This window comes from Polyodon spathula, chromosome 6, assembly GCF_017654505.1.
Source record: "Polyodon spathula isolate WHYD16114869_AA chromosome 6, ASM1765450v1, whole genome shotgun sequence".
Lineage (NCBI taxonomy): Eukaryota > Metazoa > Chordata > Actinopteri > Acipenseriformes > Polyodontidae > Polyodon > Polyodon spathula.
The window spans coordinates 20485502-20510057 of record NC_054539.1 but is presented as its reverse complement, the minus strand read 5'-3'; the positions used below and the strand labels follow the sequence as shown (position 1 = coordinate 20510057).

Below are 24556 nucleotides of genomic sequence, written 5' to 3'. Positions count from 1 at the left end.
TACTGAACAGAATGGCAAGGAAAGGAAAACCTGTAAAAACAATCTGTAATTCCCAACTCAGTGGGGAAAATGTTTCAAAATCACACAGATGGATAAACTCTCCCTTCACCTCTGGAGACCTGGGTTTGAATTCGGCTTAGGTCACGTCAAATGAGTTTGTTCATCTTAACAAAACTCTCAGTGTGCAGAAGTCCACATCATCAAAGAGAGAGGTCAAGGATGGAGACCAAATTGGTGTCTCATCCCCTAAGAGGGTGGTGAAGCATACTCCTAGTTAAATGCTGGAAAGCTCACATTGACACTGTTTGTGTTATCCCTGCTCTGTGGATAAATAGAGAGGACTTCAGTCTCTGGGGCTGTCAGCACCTTTTTTATGCGCACTAAAATTCATCACAAAAAAAATAAACTAAGGAGAGACTCTCAACATGAATGAAAACCCTGGCACCGGCAATGTCAGAACTGATTAACGCTGAATGCAAAATAATTTAATATAGGCAAAACAAATCCAATGTATTACCAGCAACAGATGCAAACTCAATAAGACATTTAACAACACTATAATGAGAGCTGCGGACTAGAGAAATCAATGCTGCCATGTGTTCAGTTTGTATTATGTTTAGCTTTCCGGGCCCTGAACAGTGGCCAGTCAGTACAGAAGTGTGGAGCTGGCTCTACTCCCAGAGTCTTGTCAGTAACTTTAAAAACTGAAGCACCCTTTTTTGACTGCCGGCTCTTTATGAAATATTGAAGTATGATCATTGATTTTCTGCTAGAGAGGGTGTCAAAGAGTTTCTCATGAACAGCACTCACGTCATTTCCACAGGCAGGTGGGACAGGAGCCCTGACTCGCGAAGCATGCCCACTGTCGACCTCCAGTGATGGTTTTCCAATACGGACACATTCTGAAAGGCAAACACATCAGCTAATTATTCAAGCATGAAGGTGATCATCAATGTATATGTACTAGCGACAGAGAGCAAATATTCTGGCTTTTTGGCTTATGTTTTAGAAGCTTTTTTTATATTTGTACTCTGCTTCAGATAAAGGTTAAAAATGTGTATAAATTGGTAGGGAATAATGCCTTTCACTTTAGAAGCCTGGATTTTACTATGGCTTTTCCGAACTTACTATGCTTACTAACTATCCCAGCAAAAATATACCCTAAGGCATGTTGTAAGAAAATTAGGTGGGGGAGCAATTAAGACAGTGCACTGAAGCCCACAAGCAAACTTTGTGCACTGAAAAATGTGCAAGCAATTTTCGCAAGAATACTTCTTAAGCATGTCGGATAATGATCTACGCAGAAACAACAATAGAGAACTATACAAAACATAACATGATATTAAACAGGGAAGAAATAAGAAAAAAGACAACATGTTTGAACTGGATTTCTTTAGCTGTAAGAATAGTTCAATAGTTATGTCTCTGAATTTATTCAGCACTGTACCCCAGAGCTATATATATTTCAGAGAAATAGATATAAATATAAATGCACTAGTCTGACTCAGCTTGCTAAATGTAAGGCTATTGTAAGGTATGTAGAAAAAATAAATATAATTACATCAGATAAACATCAATATTTAATTCTTAACTACTAAGGAGAACTCTGGTGATGATTATTTACCAGTTAGTACCTGATGCATAGTTCACACACCCTAGTCTCGTATCTTGTAAAGCACTTTGTGATGGTGGTCCACTATGAAAGGTGCTATATAAAAATAAAGATTATTATTAATTGTTTGAAGTCTTATGCAGTACAAATATTGAATACGGGGCATATTATTAGAACTATCTTACTGTTTCCATCATCACTTTATTTAATACCATCTATTTTAAGTTTTCTTTACTTGTCCTACAACAAGACTCAAAACTTCCAAATCTAATTAACTTATATTCATCTGATTGTAGGGCATGCCTTACAATTTCTAATGCATTGTGTCTGTCATCTTTGCTAACATCTCCAGTCAGGCATTCACTCACTGTCAGCTTTTCACTTCATCAGCTCTTACCTGGTACAAGCTTGCAAGGTGGTGTTTGGTTTTGACCAGAAAGGGTTGGTTGACTCCTGGGTGATCAACATCATGAGCTGCAGCTGCTAACAGTCCCAGGAAAATATCGAGAGGGGTGAGATACCTGGCAAGCTAAAAGAGATGAACAATGAAAAACATTCACGTATTTAGCTAGTTTAGGGCAGGGGTTCTCAAACTCTCTTGGTTCACTGACCCACAAAAATACAAGCATCTTGACTGAGGACTCCCACCCAACTAATCTGTAGAAATTTGAAATCACAGGGTCCCTGGCCACTGTTTTGGGCACCAGCTGTTAGGTTTACACATTGACTTCTCAAGGCACCCTCCCTGTATTTAAGTTGAGTAATTGAATTCCATTCACTGTGTAAGCTGCTTTTTTCTTTTTAAGTGACCAGGTAAATCGTGACACAATGCAGTTAAAAGCATTAGCAAACAGGTCTCAAATGACAGCATTCCGACTAAGGATTTTTTTACTAAAAGATTTTTGAAGGAGAGAAAAAGCTGTGATTACTACAGATGCTTATTCTTGACTTACAGCACTTATTTTCTTGCACAGTTTTTTAGCTAGTTAATATATAACATCCTGCACAGCAATGGATTATTCTGAGTTGGAATAACCCCCCCCCCCAATAACATTCTAAAGCTTGTTGTATTCTCCAATTTGGCTCTCAAGGTAGAAGGCTATAACCAATTGGTTCTAAATGCTTTTACTGATCTTTTTCTCGTGGATTATACATTGTAGACCAGTGGCTTGGAATAAGAAGGTAATGAGAAAAAGCTCACCTTGAGATGAAGGGCATAGCCCACCTGTTTGCCTTTATCTGATGACGTAGTCAACAACATGGTGAGCTGTTTCCCATAGTCTGCAGCTCCCAGACATATATCTACTAATGGTAGGCATCATTGCCACTGTCAGTTCTGAGTGTGAAGGTCAGCTATTTAAACAATGGACCAGACACACTGGCGCATGGAGAGATTCCTGCAATCTCTACTACGATGTGCAAACGCAGCTCCACTTGCAGGGGAGCTGGAAGGCTGGGTCCTTACCTTGGGCTCCTTTAGGTAGCAGTGCATGGCTTGAGTTACATCAGCAGCATGGACAGCATTGTGGTAAGGATTCTGGTTGTGGTAGTCCTCCTGCACCATAACTGTTAAAAAAAAAAGGAAAACAGTCAATTAAACCCTGGATTCATAGCTTAAACTTAAAGCTCGACAGACTGTAAGTCAGCTCCACCTGGAAGGTTTAGATTCCCAAAACATATGCCACATAAGCCCATAGAAATTTTACTAAACAGTTAAAACCTGACGAGGACCTTTAATTTACAATCTGTTGCCACTTGCAACTATCCCCCCTCCTATCCATCCCAAAAGATATAATTCTGCAAACACCATTGGAAAGAATCACACTTATTAACTGGTTAAACTGTCCATGGGTAAGAATGTAAGCTCTGCTTGTATCAGTTCATTTTTAATTTGAAGGTCTAAAGAACATAGATATCACTTTCCCTGCAGCTGATATAACTAACACGTGGATTGTTTTTAGCATTGTAGAGGGGCCTATTTGTATTATTTCAGCTTGAAGTCTAAGCTTTTTAATTGCTCTGCATAGTGTATGTATTTTGTGTTGTACTGAAAGCAGACAAGGACAGTACGGTATGAACTCAATATCACACCACAGACACCATCCATCTGTTACTTTAAGTACTTCATGAGGGACTGATTCTAAAAATAAGATACAAAGTGCAGGTAACTATCCATAAACGGAAGGCGAGATGAGACACCTCAGTCGAGGTGAAAGCATGTTTGCTTATGTTGGGCTCTGCATAGTCAAAGAATTGCACTGCTCTGTGTTATTGATTGTACACTAGGGACAGAGAATATATATTTCATGTGCCTACAAAAAAACAAAGCAAGAGCTTTCTAGGTTTCAATTCATTTGTATTAATAATCATTCAGGTCTTTGTAAATTCATTCTATGACAAACTACAGCTAAACAAAATGGTTTACGACAAACCAATAATATTTTCAAATCACATGTTAAAACTGTATAATGCATTAGTAAGACCTCATCTAGAATATTGTGTTCAGTTCTGGTCACCTTGTTAAAAAAAGAATATTGCTGCTCTAGAAAGAGTGCAAAGCAGAGCGACCAGAATTATTCTGGGTTTGAAAGGCATGTCATATGCAGACAGGCTAAAAGAATTGAATCTATTCAGTCTTGAACAAAGAAAACTATGCGGCGATCTAATTCAAGCATTTAAAATTAAAAGGTATGGCCAATGTCGACCCAAGGGACTTTTTCGACCTGAAAAAAGAAACAAGGACAAGGGGTCACAAATGGCAATTAGACAAAGGGGCATTTAGAACAGAAAATAGGAGGCACTTTTTTACACAAAGAATCGTGAGAGTCTGGAACCAACTCCCCATATTTTTGAAGCTGACACCCTGGGATCCTTCAAGAAGCTGCTTGATGAGATTCTGGAATCAATAACTACTAACAACCAAACGAGCAAGATGGGCCGAATGGCCTCCTCTCATTTGTGTACTTTCTTATGTTCTTATATTCTTAAGAAGGAAGACATTACTCAAGAAAGCTCACCTTGAATCCTGTTTGAAGTAATCAAAAAAACACTCAGGAGATTCTGTAGCCATGTGGCAAAAAGTTTTGTGGTCCGACGAAACTAAAATTGAACTTTTTGGCCTAAATGCAAAGCATTATGATTAGCTCGAACCCAACATGGCACATCACCCAAAGAACACCATCTCTACTGTGAAGCATGGTGGTGGCAGCATCATGTTATGGGGATGTTTCTCATTGGCAGGGACTGGGGCACTTGTCAGGATACAAGGGAAAATGAATGGAGCAAAGTACAGAGAAGTCCTTGAGGAAAACCTGCTGCCCTCTGTAAGAAAGCTGAAACTGGGACGGAAGTTCACCTTTCAGCATGACAATGACCCAAAGCACACAGCCAAAGCTACACTGGAGTGGCTAATGAACAAAAAGTAAATGTCCTTGAGTGGCTCAGTCAGAGCCCCACTCTAAATCCAATTGAAAATTTGTGGCATGACTTGAAGATTGCTCTCTGTCAACGCTTCCCAAGGAGCTTGAACAGTTTTGTAGAGAAGAATGGTCAAATATTGCCAAATCTAGGTGTGCAAAGTTGGTAGAGACCTATCCCAACAGCTGTAATTGCTGCCAAAGGTGCTTCCACCAAGTATTAACTCAGGGGGGTGGAGACTTATCCAATTATGATCTTTCAGTTTTGCATTTTTAATATATAACTTTTTTCCTCATTTAAATGCATGAAACTCGAGGTACTGACACAGAAAATATGAAAAAAGTTCAAGAGGGTGTAGACTTTCTGTAGGCACTGTGTATATATATATATATATATATATATATATATATATATATATATATATATATATATATATATATATATATATATAATATATAGCGCCTTTTGGGGATCACAAAGCACTTTACATACATAGACTTTTACTGTGTGTAATATATTATATATACATATATATATATATATATATATATATATATATATATATATATATATATATATATATATATATATATTTTTTTTTTTAAAGCAAAAACTGCAGCGTTTACGCTAGGTTAGTTCACAGACCAGGCATGCTTGAAACCATCAATGGAGCCAGTTAAGCGTGCGTGTTCTAAACAGCACCACAGCAGAGAAAAAACATAACAACAAAAGCTCTGGCTTTTCTGTTCTTTTTTCACATCATGGATCATTATTGCTGTGTTACCTGTTTGACAGCGTGGGCAGGGCCGGATTAACACATAGGCAAACTACATATACAGATTTGACTGGAAAAACGTCACTCACTCACATTCGAACCGAGGCATGGATCTCAAAATCGAATTGTTCTGACAGGTGTTACACAGTTTTGTGTAACATTACCCCATAGACTATGTATCCCACATTATTCCATGCGTGTGCAGATGCAGTTTTTAAAAGATTGCGTGATATTTCTGCGTCCAAACCCCATTGTGTTCTCCACTGAGTTCTGCTGCAGCTTGCAACAAATATTGTTAAACTTGTTTTTCTTTTAAAATACATTTTCATTGTAGTACATGTAAATACTGTTGCAGCTGTGTCGGCGTGGAATCACCAAGAGTACATAATTCTATAGGGTACAGAAATCTACCATATTTAACACCTAAACCTATTTGTATGCCAAAACATTGGTAATTTCACTGCACTTTGAGAAAAGGGCATTTTCTTTAATGAAGCAAGTCAAAACTAACCCGATCAACAACAGCAAAAAAAACATTTACGATTTTGTGTGCAGCAAACTGTAATGTATTTGACTACACAACAATGTACAGGCATTTTGTACTATTTATTTTTGTGGAGCTACCGTTAATGAACAAAAGTTTGAGCACCCTTCAGCTTCATATGGTGTTCCTTGTTTGTCTGAACTGTTGCCTTTTTATTCAGTAAATCAGGAAAAGTCATTGTGGAGCTGTGCTACAAGATTTCACATAGGCTTTAGTTTTTTGTATTTAGCACAACCCCTATAGTTTAATTTTCTGTCAGGTTCACAAAGTTGTTCATAATTACTTTCAACTGAGAATTATACCTGTTGTAGGTGGAGGGCTAGTTATAAAGGCTATAATGTATATAGAGGTGTGTGTATGTGTATGTATGGTTTGTGTGTATATGTGTGTGAGGCTATTTGTTCAGGGGTAGAGGGCCCGCAAGTGTATGCTTCCCTAGGGCCCAGTGCTGGGCTAATCCGGCCCTGAACGTGGGCAATAACCCTGACACACTACCAGTGAACTAGAGTGGCCATTTTGAAAAAAGCTTTGAAACATACTTCACAAGTGTAAAAAATTGTCAGGGTGTTAACATTGAAACGAAAAAATACAGGTATGTTATTTAAACAGTTGTAGCAACACTTGGAGATGTGTAACACTCTATTTTTCAGAAACACAATTACTCTTAACACTGTATTACCGAATAGTGCTTTCAGTCAATATTCTATTTAGTTTTTAACACTATTTTACTGCTACATTGTGTTTGTGGCATATTACTGTAAAAACAGTATGTTTTCTGACAACTGCGTTTGTAGGCTTCAATGTACTCTAATATTTATTGACTTAACCAGTCAGCTACATTTGACTCTGAAATTGTTAATTGACTCATGGTTCAAAGAGACCTTATAAATACAGCACTTACCTAGAAACCGGTGCAATTTCACCATATCCAGCTGGAAATGATGAATAAGACCATGAGTGTTAAAAAGGTGGCACAAAAGAGTAACCAGGCTGTTTCCTATAAAGAACAAGCAAAAAGACATCAGGGATCACATCATCATTATATTATTTGAGACCTACATTTCATTAATGTAGGTTGCATGAAAATGTAAATTGCGTTGTTTTCTTACCATTGGTGAGTCGGTCAAACAAGAAAATGTCAAAATTCCATGTTCCAACCTTCGACAACATGTGCTGTATTGAAGCAAATGTAATAATATTTAGATATTGCACATTTCTTATGCCACAACAGCTCTGCAATTCTAGTGACAGGAAATGTTTATTAACTTGTAGAATTAAGACCCTTGTTTGAAAGTAGGTATGCCAAGAATCACGATGACTTTTCATGCATGATGTTAGAAGTCAAAAGGCATTTAAAAAACAAACAAAAAAACAATATTTCGGTCAAGACTTGAGAATCTTAGATATGAAGTTTCCTTAAAGCTAATATGTGCATTTTCTAATGCCAGTTCTGGCACATGATTGTACTGTTAACGATGAGTGAGAAGAGCTTGGGGTAGATTATTGAATTATCAGGCCTGTTGGGTTTAGCAATGGTTGTTACAGCCCACTTTCCCACAAGGAGGTGTGTGTAGGGAGGCCAAAGTTCAGCATGTATTATATATTGAACACAGTACCTGCAGTAGGATTTCATTTGAAACTCTTACAAACACCATGGTCATTCTGGCTGATATATAATTTCAACCCATTCCTCAAGTATGGTATGTTGTTGTTGTTATGGGCCTTTAGTTGTTGTACTCAACCATATCAAAAACAGCTGAGTCTTTTAAATGTAAATTTTAAAAACTATTTGTTTGCATTAGCTTATTTTTTATTTTACAGCACCTTGGGATGCTCCACATGAAGAGTGTTATATATAAAAGCACATTGTACTGTATTACATTTACTGAAAATAGATTTTCTTCTGGTAAAACATATTAGACAGAAAGGGCCCTTACCCCTGCTTGTCCAAGGTAGTCTTCGTCTAAAAGGTGTAGAGAGGTCTGTGGCACAATTCCACGCAACAGTCTGGATGCATGAAAATACCTCTGGAAACTTAACAGTCTCTTCACTTTTTTCTTGGTGCCGATTTCTCCTGAATTTGCTGTTGCTGTGAGAAGAGTGAAAACAGAAAAAAATAATGTGATCCAAAAAGAAATACCAGAAAATGAGTGTGAATACTATTTTTGGTAAAAAAAACAAAAAACAAAAACAAAAAAACCCCAAAAAACCCCAACAAAGTAAAATAAATATTATAAATAAAAACAACTGAGCTCATTGTATAAGTGCCTTGATTATCAAGGACAGGAAAATATTAGTTTGATGCTTCGTCTGAAACTGGCAAATGACCAACAAGTGTGGCACAGTCTTATCAGGGATGATGGCAGCACTTGCATTGAGGATACTGAAATAACCATAAACTGAAGATCATGAATACCACAAGGGCCATGAGCAGTCAAAAAGCATTTGTAAATATCTGTGTATCTATTTGGTAATGCTTTTAGACATTTATAGGTGCAGAGAAAACTGAATTAAATGTATTTAGGAAAGAGGTGTAGGACTAATTAAATGCCACCTAATGAACCAGCAGGTTCACTGGGGCAGATGAGGTAAACCTACTTAGAAAGGACTAAACGATTAGTAGCAAAACTTTTGACCACTGTATCATAAAGGAAAGTGGTTTGGGGCTTTCTGTTGGCAGTTAACTGTTTTTTAAATTTTTTTTTTACGTTGGATGACAGCTGTTTCTAAGGATGTAACCTGAAAAACAGAGAACTGTAGCCTAAAAGTATTTCTTTACTATCAATCATTTTGCTCTTTTCATCTTTGAAAAATCTAACATTTTATAGCTAGTGAAAATGTGGAATGGAGTTTGGCACTGTTTTTTTGGCTGAGGCTTTTAAAGATTAATTGACATTGTATCATAGTACTCAGGGTGACAGTAATGGGAAAAGTTAATAGAACGTTAGACCAAGGTAAACTAGAGGGGGAGGATAGCAATGGAAAAATGATTACCTCTGTCCAAATGCCTTTTCTGAAAGTGCACAGTAAGTTAAACTAGACCAGAGTGAATACTGCAGGACAAGATGACGTGGACCTCTGAAACAATCAGCCTAAATTAACGCTATGAAGGTATTTATGTCGAACTAAACTTTCAATGTGGGCTTCACAGCAAGTGAACACTAAGACTATTTTTATGCCAGTGAAACACTACGGGAATAACAGATGCCAGCCTCTGCCTTGGCAACACAAACAGAGCGACACCGCTGACAGGTCAATTGCAACATCTACCTTCAACGTGTTATTACTCAGTTATTAACACAGACTGAAACTTAATACACTGATGAAGGCAACCCTTTTCTAGATATAGCTTTAAAGATAACTTGCCCACATTGTAACTCTGTAGTCCTTCTAGTCAACAGGGTATGGTGTACAATTACAATGAAGTCACTGGTGTGGTGCCGAGTGACACAGCCCAAGTGTATTATGGGGGAAATTTACAGTCCAAAGTGTCATGTGTCATGAGCGCCTGACACTGATTTAATTTACAAAACTAGAAATTAAAAAAAAAATGTTCTGGTGCTAAGTAGAAAATAGTGCTAATGATCAAATATTGAAGTAAAAATCTTTGTGTAACTCCCCAGCTGTTGTCCTGTTGTCACATACGGGGGAAAATGCCTAAAGTCTTTGCTTAGTGGAAATACGATGATAGTTGTGTGATTACCAGGAGCTGATCTGAGAGCATGAGCAAATAATGGAAAAGCCAATTAATTTATTTGACTTAAATCCAAACTCTACTGCTAAACTGGTGACCAAAAATAAATAAATAAATAAATAAATAAATAAATAATAATAATAATAATAATAATAATCAACATTTACCAAAGCACTGTAACCTACATGAGTAGATGTAATTAAGCTAATAACTGAAGGCAGTGTTTTGGAAGGGGCTGATTTCAGAGTAAGTATTCAAAAAGCATAAACAATTCATTTGTATAATTTTGTAGACATAGTTCAATGTCACTCTTTCAAACATGTTGGCAACTTGTTGATATTATTTGCAAACTACATGTCTATTTATGGACAATAAGATACCTCAATAGTCTTCAAACCAGATGAGGTCACTTCAGTTAATGAAAATGTCAACAATCTTCTGACGATATTTCACCTAAATGACTGACTTTTGCATTTCACAATGGAGAAATCACTAACACAAACTAATTTTGTTAGTGATTCTGACTTGCTGTAATTCCCATGTAACTCAGCAGTGACTAAAACCTAATGCACTGACAGCATTCACAAATGTTTCCTAGCTTTTAATAGGGCCCAGGTTGGCTGTGGGTAACATACATTTTCTTACATTTTGTTGTTTTACTAAGTGTAACACACATAACTAAAGCCCGTACAAAGATTCATAAAATGCTGTTACACATTTTAGCAGTTTGCAATAATTTCCAGAAGCTTGCTTTTTGACCACAGACCTAGGAATGCAATAAATAAATAATCTAGCAAAACAAAGCTGCTTTAGGTAAGGGTTAGTTTGTCCTTTTAGAAAAGACTGGCTATAATACTCAAGGCGTCTGCTATTGTACTATTGTTTTTAACCAGGGCTATTATTAGCAACTTTACTGTATGTACAGTAATCCATTCCATTGTGAAGGCATCAGTAATCTGACTGTTAAAACACCCTTTTTCTTTGGGGGGGGGGGTTTCCAAGTCAAGGCTAGTTTGGAGAGGAAAAAGGAAACAGGTATTATACTACAGTCTGTCAAAAAAACACAGAATGGCATGCCATCAGTGTCATGTTATTTATGCTGTTTTAACATACTATTGGTGTAACTGTTCATGAACGAAAGGCTGCTTCTCTGTATAAACCAGATATGAAACACAGGTTTGCATTGAAAATAATATACCTGTTTAAAGGAAGAGGGTTTAGGTTCTACACTTAATTGGGTAGTTAGAGATGCATTTGTATAATTTCATGGCTTATTCAGAAAATATAACAGTATTTTTGTAAATAAAACACAGTTTCCTCATTGAGAATTTTACTTATAATAGTATTGTTCACATAGCGCTGCACTGGTATTTCTTAATATAACTTCCTGGTGTTGGCCTCATGCGTGAGACAACACAATTGTAACAGACAGCATCTCAACCTTTAACTACCATTAGTTTTTAAAAACTGCTTTTTTTTTTTTTTTTTTTTTTTTAGGAATACAAAGTCTTTGAACACATTTCTCTAAATCTTGCACTATTGAGTATTTTGTAGTTATGGATATAACCAGTTCCAACAAATTATGATGACAAAATGAATGCATAACATATTAACAGTAAAATGGATGCTTACATGTGAAGATTTAAAAAAAAGCCTCAACTAATTTAGAACTAAGTCTAGTGTTACATGCTGAGAGCAAAAAAAGGTGTTCCACAAAACACAGCCTTTGATAATGCTGCTGACTTTAGTGCTGCTACCCTTGAATGAACCAAAATGTACTTTTGCTCCCAGCTAGGTCATTAGAGCTCATTGCTTGTTGTGCAAAATATTGGAACAAGGCCCAGTACTGAATAAAAAACTGAAAAACTGTGATCACGAAAATGACAATTTGCACTTCTAACCAGGTATTACAAACAACACACACTGAGTAGAATGACCAAGCAAACTCAAATCTTTGATCAACTATATGTTAAACAATAGGGTAAAACAAGAGACTGACAACGTTTAGCCCCAAACATAATCCCATTCTGCAAAAACTGGATCTGCTTGAACGCTCATTAAAAATAGGAGAGAGAGGAGTATTCTTTGGTATTATAAATCGATGTGATAGTTCTGGAAGAAAGGTAAAGGCTTGAAAGGGTAACATTGCAAATTCCAGCCCATCATTATGACAATTATATTTGTGAAAATAAGACCATTATTTCACTGGATTCTAGGAATGTGTAAGCTGTTTTCCTGAATAACAAATCCAGGCTGGGAACATTAGTACCATGTGGTGAAGCTACATCAAAACCAACACCAGTAGTAGCTAGCAGTTCTGTAGTGTCTTTACATCTGAAACAAAAACACATTGGGAATGTGAAAAAATGCCAAGTTATCAAAAGTGCCCAGCCATTTAAAGTGGACATATCAAAAACATAAGTCAAGTTAGAAGAAACAATTGGAGCAACCTTGGCCAGCACCAAGCAAATAGGCACAACTGTAAAAGCGATGGGGGCCAAAATTGTCCCAATTGTTTCTACTAACTTAGCTTGTGTTTTTGATGTAAGTTTGATCTGCTTTTATTGTGCCTGAAAAACACAAACCTAATTAGCAGAAAAAATTGGGGCAAGATAGATAATGAAATAAATATATGTCTAAGTATTGATTTATGTATTCATTTATTTATTTATCTTTTACTTTTACCAAATATATAGTCTGTCCTTCAGCATAGCTAATTTTCTGAAAAATGTACGTTCCTTTTTGTACAATGGGGACCACAAACAGCGTTACTCTCATCAACCAGTATCGAGAGGAGGAACCATACTTGCTTGCACCAAGATGGACCAAAATGAGTGTTACACTGACAGGAAACCAACATTTTTCAGAGCTCAAGATCAGAATCTCAGAATGATGATGATAGTGATGATGACGATGAAGATGAATTATGACTGAAAAATATGCTAAAAAAGTTGGGAGAAAAAGAAAAAGAGAAGGACATTTTTACCTTACTTTGGTGACTTATTTTTCGTACTGTATGACAGGTACTTTTTTTCTACATTTCCCCTAAGAGTGTTGGGAACTGAAAATCAAAAATGAAATGGTGCTTTTGGCTGATTTACTTTTGCTATGCCAATACCCTGAAAACACGTAAACTATCCTTGCTGTATAAAGAGTCGGTGGCAGTTCTCACTGATAATTTGGCGTGAGGAACTACTAGCTCTCACCCCAACATTAGTAGCGCTGTGATAGTATGCTGGGTCGCTCTGTAATGCAGGAGGGTCTGAAGGAGGGCCATTTGGAATGCACAGCTTTGGGCCAGATGTGCTCGGATGCCATTCTTGGGGGTTTAATTAAACCACTCAACCTCCCCCCGTTGGCTTGCGGGTGATAGTCAGCTGTGCGGATGTGCTTGATCCCCTTGTTATTGAGGAAAGTGGAGAACTCGGTAGAGATAAACTGTGGCCCATTATCAGTGGTAATGGCCTGAGGCAGCCCCAAGCAGGTGATGACAGTGTCTAGGATGTTGATAATGGCCTGGGAGGTGACAGAGCCCACTGTGAAGTCATCAGGCTGTTTGGAATGGAAGTCATTGATGACCATGAGGAAGAGCTGGTGGGTACACCATGGATTTCCCCACAGATGTGCATCTGCAGGTTGATGGAGCCACCTGGACGGTTTTCCTGCTGAGCAGGCAGGCCATACAGTCCCTGACCATCACATCAACATCATGGTCAATACCAGGCCACCACACGAGGTCCCAACATCGCTGCTTCAATCTGACAATGCCCAGGTGTCCCTCATGTGCCATAGCCAGCACTCGTGCCCACAGAGTGCTCAGCACGACTGTACAGTGACCCTGGGCCACACAAGTGTCATTCTAGCATGACGGCTCCTCCTTGATCCGGGCAAAAGCTCGTCAGGCACCTGGGCAGGCCAGCCACCTGAGATGTAGGAGTGCAGGGTACAGAATAGGGGATCCTCCGCCAATGCCTGCTGGAGCTCAAGGAGGGAAATTGCAGCCTAAAAGGAGTGTGCAACAACTGAACCAGGTCGTCTTCTGTGTCTGCAGGCTGGCCGGCCGGGTCAGGAGTGATGAAGAGCACAGTGTGGACTGTAGCTGGTACTGGTGCTGCTGCTGGTGCAGAGCGACACTACCTGGCTCAATGTGGTTTAATTTATTAGTTTCTGCAGGTTTTCCCCCATGCTGGGAAATAAGGAGCTCTAGACTCGTGCCTGTTGGACCACAACGCTGCCTAAAATGAGTAGGAAGTTGCTGTGCTTTCAGGACAGGGAGACCAGGTTTTGTGTCCTGTTGCAGTAAGACAGGCTAGACTTTCTGCACTGCAAGTTCAGTAGATGTAGCAACAGAGTGAGTCCCAGTAATTTTAGCAGCACAGGCAACAGCAGACTCTACTTGGCAAGCTAAATGAATGGCTTTGGCTAGAGTTAACTCATCAGATTCCAATAACAGTCTCTCACGTACTTACACACTGGAGGTTTTCTCAATAAGTAAGTCCCGAATCATTTCATCATACAGTGCTCCAAATTTACATGGTAGCGGCAATTCCTGCAATGCAGCTGCATATTTTAGAATGGGCTCACCCGGCCGCTGGCCCCGCTGTCTGAAGTTGAAACGCCGGAGGCTCTGTGTGTCGACAAAATGCCCCTGGAGTACAGAGACAGCTTCAGCGTACGTGTCAGCCGGTCCCAAAGTGGAAAAGACGCGATGTCCCTCAGTCCAAAAGCAGTGCAGCATCAGGGCGCGCTTGCGGGCATCGCTCACTTCAGCCAGAGTGCAAGCAGATACGTCTGGAAAGACGAAATCCAGCGAGTCCAGGGAACAGGCGGCTCACCAGGTAGAGCCAGAAAAACATCAACCATCCTCTTAACCAATGTAGAATTGTAAAAAACTGACTCCAATAACTTATGGTAAAATGTTGTGGTAAAACTAACAGCTAACTAACTTATCTCTTTCCAGCATGGTTTTACTGCCGTAAAACCAGCACACACACTTACCTACGACAACACACACACACACACACACATCATGAACAGTAACAAACACAGAACAACCAAACACAACAGGCACCACATGAGCTCACTTTAAATGGATGTTACCAGTTTATGCAGAAATCATTTAATAGACTAATAAACTCTGCTGCATTCTCGAGATTCAAAACAATGAGATAGAAGAAACGAGTACACTTATTACAAAATCTACAGTTATTAGTTATTAACCACCTACTGCTAGTAGTTTTTTATAGGTGGCTCTTGAATTGTGTATGTAGTGGCGCTAGAAAAATTATTAGACATAATACGTTTGACAATTCCTCAGTGATTAGCACCTCTTGTTTCTTTAGAGAAGTTGTGGGTGGAAATATACAGCAGCCTATCTTCAGAATTGCCAAGAGTCATCACTTTTGTGACTTTCTCACTGAACGTACGTAATGGGTCAAGGGTTTGACTATTTACCAAACACCCTGTGCAAGTCAGGTGAGGTCAATGTGCTTAGAGATTTTTATTGGTTAAAAAGGTTTACATTTTTGTTAAAGAAGAAAGAGTATAGTAGAATTGAGCAGGTAGGCTTGTCCGGCAGTGAGCTGATCAGGAGGTCTGGATTGGCTGGGGGGGCGTGTCCGGGGAGGCTGTGCGCAGCTCAAAAAAATGTCTGTGCCACAGCTTGATGAGACTGCAATGCCAAGCTACACAGAGGGACGTTTTGTTTACATCAAGGAGGAAAGTGTCTGCTCCGTAGGATAACTAGTATGGAACCGTTCAACTGCAAGATGTTGCCTATGAAGGCTCTGCTCAGCCAAGACTGTTGTAAAGACCTGGAATTGCTGGGAGGCTGGGAGTTTGGGAGCAACAGCAGTAGGTTAGTTTAGGGGATGTTGATCCCAACCAGTATAGAGAGGGTTTTGTAGCGTAGTAGGTTCCTGGAGCATCTCTTTTAATGAGGCTAGTGCTCGCCTTGTGTGGCAAACTTATTTTTAGCTTGGATGTTTTGATTTCTTTATTAAAACTGATACTAGGGCTACCATTGCTGGTACCCTAGTGCCAGCACCTGTGTGGCATATCAACACCCAATGCTCTGTATGTGACTCATTATTATTCAGTGACGACCCATGCACTTCTCCCTGTTACACTCATATTTCCACTTATAAATACTTTGGTTTTATTTAACTTATTTAAAACTAAAATAACGGTACTGTATAGAAGAAAGGTAAGAAACATATGAGAAAACATTAGAGTACACAATTTCCTGGAAGTATATGTGGCCGGCTGGCATCTCCTCATGACATGAGAACAGCACCTGTTTGACAAGCGGGCTTGCACAGAACAGCCCTGAGACACAACACAGCTCTCAGTCACAGCACTCAGGAAGTTTTATGGGTTACATACAGTAAGACCTACAAGAGTTGGCATTTGCAAATAAAGAGTAATCTGACAGCAGGCTTATTTTTATATGCCTGGCCTCTTTTTAGATAAAGCTTTTATTGTGGATTTACTCAAAGTTCTTACAGTTTTGGAACACTTGCATAACCAATTTTTGTATTGATGAGATAAGAACATAATCTAGGTTTAAAACTCTGATGGATCCAGTCTTACTGGCACACATACAAAATAAAGTGCTTCTGAATCCCTTGGGATGTATTGTCCAAAAACAAAGACAATATTTTAGTTTCAAGAACTTTAGTGTAAATGTTTCAGTATATAGTTTTGTGTTGCATGGCGAAACACATTGCTACCTCTCCCTTACCAATTCCATCCCCCAAGTGACACACAAACTACCTACTAGTATTTAAATTCATTTGAATCCAAGTTGTTTTCCTAATTTGGTAACTTTAATGGATGTGTTTTTTCCTTTTGAAAAAATCATACTAATGAGAATATAGATTTACTATAAAAACTTTCTAAATTGCATTGATAAGAAGCTTAGTACGATCAGAATATCCCTTCTGATGCTGGCGAGGTTGCTGTCAGAGCTCTGCATGTCTGTTGATGAAATGACCCTCTATATTGCAATTTACTGGCAACAACTCAGGTTAAACATGCAGCTACTACAGTCTTGATGCCATAGTGAGTTTGTGTGGAGAAGGTTGGGTTTATCAGTATGCTTTGTTTGGGTCTGTTAAAAACTAATGAAACTTCTTAGTCTACTTTATCACTGTTGTTGAAATGTTTGTCTTCTTCTAGATCTAGACTGGGATCCTGAAGTCGCCTGCAAGCCATATTATAAATATGAATCCGTCAGTTTGGGGTTCATTGCCAAAAATCCAAAATTTGAAAATCACATTGGTTTCGGTGTTGTCATTTATAGAAGCTGATTTACACAAGCCAATCTGCACCCCTTCACGTGTAAGAGCGGTTATTTTAAAAGGTGACACATCATGAATGGGCAGCTTCACGTGAGGTTAAAACTGAAAAAGCAAGTCATGAAAGGGACTTACTGTTTAGTAATCGGAAATCTATGAACGGAAAGGATCCTCTGCGCTCAGAGAGAACCCCTGTTTGCTCTCTCACTTGTGCATCTCCTGAAAAACACAAAATAAAGACAGTACAGTAATGTTGCCCTTGCGAGACAATCGACAGACATGTTTTGCAGGACAAGGTATGATTTGTAGGACAAATAATGAGCTCATAATGTCAAGCTCTCAGTTTACAGTTACTGGCTTTAGAGCTTTAACTGGCAGCTGCCTTGCGTTTGCTGAGCCCACATTTTGGTATTCTCACATGATAAGACCAGAGGTCAAGGGTTTTACCATCTACCAAACACCCTGTGCAAGTTAAGTAGTGGTACTGTGCTTAAAGGTGATTTTTTAGTTTAAAAAAGTTCACACAATTTTAGTTGAAGAAAGAATATAGTAACTACTGCCTTGACAATTTCTATCATTTAAACTGCACTTTCTTATTTCTTCTTTTTTTCTGCTGTTTCCACTGATACACAATTTGGTATTATTTGCCCTATTAAAATAAAATAACTGTATTATATAGCAGAAAGGTAAGAAACATATGAAGAAAAAACACTAGCCATTACAATGCACAATTTCTATGTGTGGCCACCTGGCATTTTCTCACAAAATGAAAACAGTTCCTGTTTGACAAGTGAGCTGGCACAGCGCTATGTGTGTGCATGTGGTGGTTGGGGGGGGGGGGGTGAGGCAATGCTAAGAATTTTTTTATTTGTACTGGCACACTGTTCAGTAACACTGCTAAATAATGCAGTCGTTAGCTCAGTAGGTCCAATTGCCTCAGGCTGAGTGTCCCAGACTTGAATCCTGTCTTGTGATAATGAGGTTTCTGAGTGTCTGATTCATGGAATTACAATAGGAATGGCAGAATATGAAAAAGTACAGCAGATTATTGACTCTGGTGTGCTAAATCCCCCCCCACAGAGCCTCCCTTCCCCACTAGCGTGTAAGAAATTCCAGCGCTGGGTTTAAGCTGGTTAGAACTGGTCACACAAGAGACTGTAATGTTGGTTCAAGTGCTGGTTATAGTTCATTTTTAATATCTTTCACTGTAAAATGTGACTTGTTCTCTGCTATAAAACTAGTATTTAAAAGATTAAGATTGCAGATACATGATATAGACCTACCAATTGCAAGGTCAGAGACAGAGTGTGAGAGAGAAGAGTGTTCGTGTGTCTGTGTATGCATATTTGTGTGTGTGTGTGCACAAGTCTCAACTCACAGAGTTTCCAATACCAAACAACAGCTGTGTTTGGAGTTAAGAAAGTAGTCAAAACACCACATGGGTCAAGCTGTTTTGGAACATGGTTTTCCATATTGACATTACAGAACATCCAAAAGGTCAAGTCAACATAAATTTATGGATATTTCTAAAAGCGTACTGTCACATGAACACTGCCATTAGACTACTGTGCGATTACTTTTTTAGGCCTATATAACAATAACTCAAGTTACTCATATACATCTTGCATTCTCCATGGTAAAAAAAAGAACATGTCCCAAGCTCAGTAGTAAAGCCAAGTAAACTATTTTAACAATATATTCAATGTTATGCTACCTTTATAATGTCCCTTGGGTTAGCCCATAATAACAGAATGAAAATCTACTTTGTTTTATGTACTAGGCCTACCAAGGGTTGCTGTTGCATATCTGCCTATATATGACAGAAAATCATTGTTTTTGTTTTTAAGACTTTATAATGTCTTCATCAAACTGACTATTTTTAAAACTTTGCTAAATGTTGTAGATATGCATAGGTAAAACAAAATTATCACCTAAATATGAATGAAAATGTTTAACATGTAAACATATAACACAGGAATTTAAATTAAGCCACAAAAACTCTTACAAGTTCCCAATGCTTGACTGCCAAGACACTAATATATGCTGTGTTGTTATCTGATTATTTATTTATTTATTTATTTGTAAATAATGGAGCCAGATTTTAACTAACTGAATTAATTTTAAGGAGAAAAAGTTGGGCCACTCTGCCTGTACTAGGACAGCAAAGAGTTCGATTTGGAACATATCTGATACATTTCGAGATGACATTTAAAAACTGTGACATACCAATTCAAAAATAATTCCCAGAACTCAAGTCTTCTACTTTGACCCCCTTGAGCTATGTCATATAATGTGTATGCCCACTTAACAAGTTAGTGTAGTTATTTCTTTGTTGCTTTTGTGTTTGAATAACTTTCGTGTTTTAAGTGAAAAGAAAAACATTTTAGTCAAGAGTCTGCACTTAGGGACCTCCACTCTACTGTTTTCTGGATTATTTCTCCTGTATGTGGTTTCAGGAGCTGTGTTTTGGAGCAAAGCACTGTTTCCAGAGAGGTTTATTCAGGTCTTAGCACGAATGATTAGTAAAGCCTTCTCAGTGCATGTAGAGTCAGAAAACAGGAAAAGATTGTTTGGCCTGGAGGTCAAAAATCTTAAACTTTCACTAGCATTTCCTAGTTTGATCGTGGGTTTCTTATGAAAAACATGTCTAAAGTTGGTTTTGTTGAGAGGCCCAATTTTATATGTTTTTTTTTGTCTCCGGTTTACTTCACATTTATACCATTTAAGTGTGAATGTGTGTTACATTTGTAAGGTGTCTCAACTACTGGACTTCTTATCTGGCACTGCACTACATGTTGCCAGATGATTTATCTATATGTGTATTTCAATAAAACAGATTAGCCTCACCAAAACAAGATCATAAAAAAGGAAAGAAAAAATAATAATAATTTTTCAGGCCATCCACAGGAAATACCTGGAGAGACCCTAAGCTAACCTATTATCTTTCTCAACTACAGGTATTTCCTGAAGAAAAGCCTTTCAGTGGAAACTGTCTTTCCCTTTCTTTTGAGAGTATATTTATTGCCTTGTTTTTTGGTTTTAGTTCATGCTTCCCTTGCTGGGAAATAAGCCAATGATTTGTAGGAGAGTGAAAGATAAATAAGGGTAGGTGATGGGATTCTTGCTGTTGAGTGATACAGCAACTGGTTCTGCTAATGGGAAATATAGCCACGTTCTTTCTGTCAACACGGAAGTCCAGTTTGCTTTGTGAGTGTTCTAGGTCTTGCATCACTTGTCGAAAAGGGCAGCTGTGTTGGCCCAAATTCTCTTAAGTGAAGATTCATATTTCAGTATGAAGCACTATGACTCAGTCTTTATAAAATAGTCATTAAAGCTGCTAGAAAACATTTACTCCTGTATGTTCCTCTACAGTAGAATTAAATTCCAACTATGCAATAGATGATTCATGGATAAATCAAGAATAAATAAAAAAAAATAGATATGAGCCATTCTTATGCAACAGTAACTACAGAAGTGCTTGAATTTATAGGCCCTGTTCAGCTGCTTTGGGAACAGGATGACTTGCTCCTGAAAGGACTCCTGCAGCTTTATAAACCATGAACCAAGTTTGAATGACTTTTGGAGATAGCTTTGCTGCCCTTAGAGAAAGCTCAGTAAGGAAGCTTTGGGATGTTAATATTTAAATCACTTTTTAAAATTGAACACTCAGGGGTAGATGTGCTAAGCCAGTCCCAGCGCAAACATACCACAATTTGCATTTTTGTTGCGATAAATCGCAAAGTATACATTTTGTTGTACGTACTAAGAGAAACTATGGTCATGAAAAGAGTGTACTTTTGTGTTTATAAACATGTCTGAATGTGTTAATTTTACGGAAAGTATTAAGGATATATTTTTTGTTTTTAATAAATACATTAGAAAAAAAAATCGTTCATTGTTATTTTTGCATAAATTTCCCCATCCAGAGCACTCGTACTTTCACTTTAGGTATACTGTTTCGGTATATCTCTTACAAAAAAGTAACATAGGCTACTGCAAGTAGTTACAGTCCTATTGATACTATCTTATTTTGGCACACTTGCAGTATTACTTTTCCACATTTTTTGTAACGGATGTACTGCATGTAATCGTCTCATTAATTGATGGGCATATTATTTTCATTGTTATTTTAAACATTACTAAAGCATGAAAGGTGAAATATTTGTGGGGGTTTAAGTTTTACGTTTAAAACGTTAAACACTCAACATGTATACACTTTATTAAACCCCACTTTTTACTGCTATTGGTCGTTCAACCTTCCCTTTAGTCAAGTGGCATTGTACTGTAAAACGTCAGACATGCTAGTAACACAGCAACCTGCTTGAAGATACAATAATCTGTTACCAGCGTGACAATGTTCTGAGAAAACAACAAGACGAAATGAGCGTCCCAAGAAAGGTTCTGGGGACACTGGGGCCAGTGTTCTAAAAATGGGACTGTCCCGCCCAAAACGGGATGTCTGGTCACCTTATTAATGATGCAGTAGGTGAACATGAAACCACATACTCAACACTTTCTATAGTTAGGAGCGTGAATGCCAATGCAAGTTTATCCTGCTGTCCTGTTCTGCCAGCACATACAGTACATGGAATGGGAAAAGTCAAATAAGAAAAAATCTAATCAAATCAACCTTTTAGGTGTTCAATATTTGAAGAGCCAGATAAACTCTAGGTCATGTAGAAAAATTCCTGATTCCTGAAAATTACCAGGAAATAATGGTGACAGATACATTAATGGTGGGAAGGCAGATTTGGGTATCTGTGAATGATTCCTATGTAGTTGTATACTTCATCAACTACCAATAAGCTGCAAATCAATTAGTTTCTTAATACACCTACATGAACCCTGACTTAAGGCTGCTCATTTTAGCTGGTAGTGGCCCATAATCAGGGGTTTTAAAAAATGGCATATCAACCACAAATCCTGTAGATTGCACTTTGTTATCAGCTACTATTTATATGGGAGCATTACTCATTTGCAAAAGAGGAAAGTTCTTGCTGCCCAGCTCATTGCAATTTCTTTACAATACCTCATATTTATTAGCAGATTTTAAGGATACACTCTTTTTTTGGCCACTATTTATTTTTTCATTCCTCTAGGATACCGTATAAAAAACAGAAAGGACATAAACCAAGTTCCTTTTTGACAAAACCATTATTTCAGTTATGGGGACAGAGTAAAACCGTGCAACATTCTGACATTGTATAAAACAGTAATCCATATTTATTTTATTGTGCTCTAAACACTGACACAATCCTGTTTTATGCAGTTCCCTTTCTGCACTTTTGATAGTTTACTCTACCGAAATGTTACATATTACGATGCTTCTGTGATGTCTTCATTTGGATAAATGCTAAATTTACCATGGTGGCAGCACTTCACAATGTGTACTTCAAATGACCGTATTTTGGTTTATTGTCATTCATGGTTTGCAACTAAGCTCATATTAAATTCTTTAAGTAAAATATCAAACTCTAGGCAGAACATTATGATAGATATCATGTGAACATTTGATCTGGTTCCTATAATAATTATAAATGAGGTTCTCTTTTTGTCCCTTTGGAACACAAGCCTCAGAATGTAAAAGACTGCACAGAACCTGAGGCCAAAACAACAATACAGTAGATAAATGCAAGATGACTTGTCTGTTTTTAAAAAAAAAACTTATTTTTAAAAGCAAAATACTTAAAATGAACTCTATAAATCAACAGAATTTCAAATTTTGTTTTCTGTTCACAAGCTGCCAAATAACAAAACCAGGTATATTTTCTTTACTAACAGCATTTTTACTTTTCAATCCTTCTTTTCTACTGTGTTTGTAGAGAAATGACTTGTTTTCATTGAACTAAGAAACATCCCATTTATTATCTTTAAATCTTAAAGCAATGAGGCTTTAACTGACAATATGTAAATGTAATCTAATTCTATTCTGTACAAAAAGTACATACTTCATGACATCACATTGAACCATGTGCATTGTTAAGTGAAGTAACTTAAGCGAGACCAAGTTTTAACAGACCCCATTGTCTTGCAGCATTTAAAAAAAAATGTTATGAGATTTTCCTTCTGGCAGCACTCATTTCTACTCCTGGCTCTTTTGCATGTAGTTGCTGCTGTACCTTGTTGTTGTGCATGAGTTCCCCATCTAGACATATTATATATTTGGGAAGAGCAAATTGACGTAGATTCATTCAAACCTTGCAAGTTCTTACTCAAAAAACACTGAATAAAACAGATTAAAAAAATATTTAAAAAAAGATAGTGGAGATATTTGTTTTGTATGTAAATCTTGTGGCTGTGATTTCAGATAGCTAAAAACGTAACATAATTGAAGTTGAACTGAAACATAATACTGTATTTCCAAAACACTGAAAACATGGTGTTGTAAGCTGATTTGTGAGATATTTGCAATGATGGTGACCATGGCAGGATGCTACATGGTGCAATGTGCACAACAACTTTAATTGGATTTTCTTTTGAATAGACAGGCAATCAATAAGGTTCAAAACTGTTTTAAAATGGACTGCAGAAGAGTGTAATTGCATTTGTGTTTATTACACAACAAATGTTTGCATTTCAGTTCATTTTTTACTCTGCATTTTGAATTTGACCTACTGCCCTAACAGGCCACAACTTAAACCACTGTTGATGGGCTTCTGCTTTAACAGTATTCATTATTTATCATGTTTTAATTAAATACCTTTTAACTTGAACTTTGTGCATGAAAGGCGATGCCTGGTAGTATTGGAATTGAAACTCTATATCTCTATATTGCAGGCATGCTTTCACACTGCCATGCTAGCACAATTGTCACACGCATGCCTACAGTGTGTCCTTAATTGACTGTTCTCTTATTCAACCTAGAGTCCTTTAAAGAGAGGCCATGCTTCAATAATTGTGCCAAATAAAGAAAAACTGTTGGTTACATCAGCTGCTTCAATAACATTTTTTTTGTAATTTCCAACAAGGGAGAAAATATATATTCCAAAGTCCGATTAAAAAAAAAAAACAAAAAAAAAATGTCAACAACATAAACAAAATAAAGCAAACAAAGCCTAGCTCTTTATTACCTAGCGCTAACTAGACATTTTAGTTATCTTTTAACTACCCCTTTCTACAAATCAGACAGCTAAGCTGTTTACTGACTAAACAAAACACAACTTCAACTCGGCAATGATTGTTTCCTTTAGGTAGAACACCAACCTTTAATCTATTT

General features: G+C 37.6%; 1 protein-coding gene across 3 annotated transcripts in view; it reads right to left on the bottom strand.

Annotated features, from left to right (window-relative positions):
- The window catches only part of LOC121316989 (cAMP-specific 3',5'-cyclic phosphodiesterase 7B-like), a 71834-nt gene that overhangs the window by 6719 nt on the left and 40559 nt on the right, over positions 1-24556 (bottom strand). For 2 of the 3 annotated variants that reach the window (XM_041252461.1, XM_041252462.1), the window contains 7 exons: positions 17476-17559; positions 8286-8437; positions 7458-7521; positions 7250-7345; positions 3078-3178; positions 2010-2141; positions 811-902 (listed from right to left, as the gene is read on the bottom strand). In XM_041252461.1, coding sequence (XP_041108395.1) covers positions 811-902; positions 2010-2141; positions 3078-3178; positions 7250-7345; positions 7458-7521; positions 8286-8437; positions 17476-17559 — 721 coding nt within the window. The remainder of the gene's footprint in view (positions 1-810; positions 903-2009; positions 2142-3077; positions 3179-7249; positions 7346-7457; positions 7522-8285; positions 8438-17475; positions 17560-24556) is intronic. The other variant, XM_041252463.1, reaches the window with a different exon arrangement.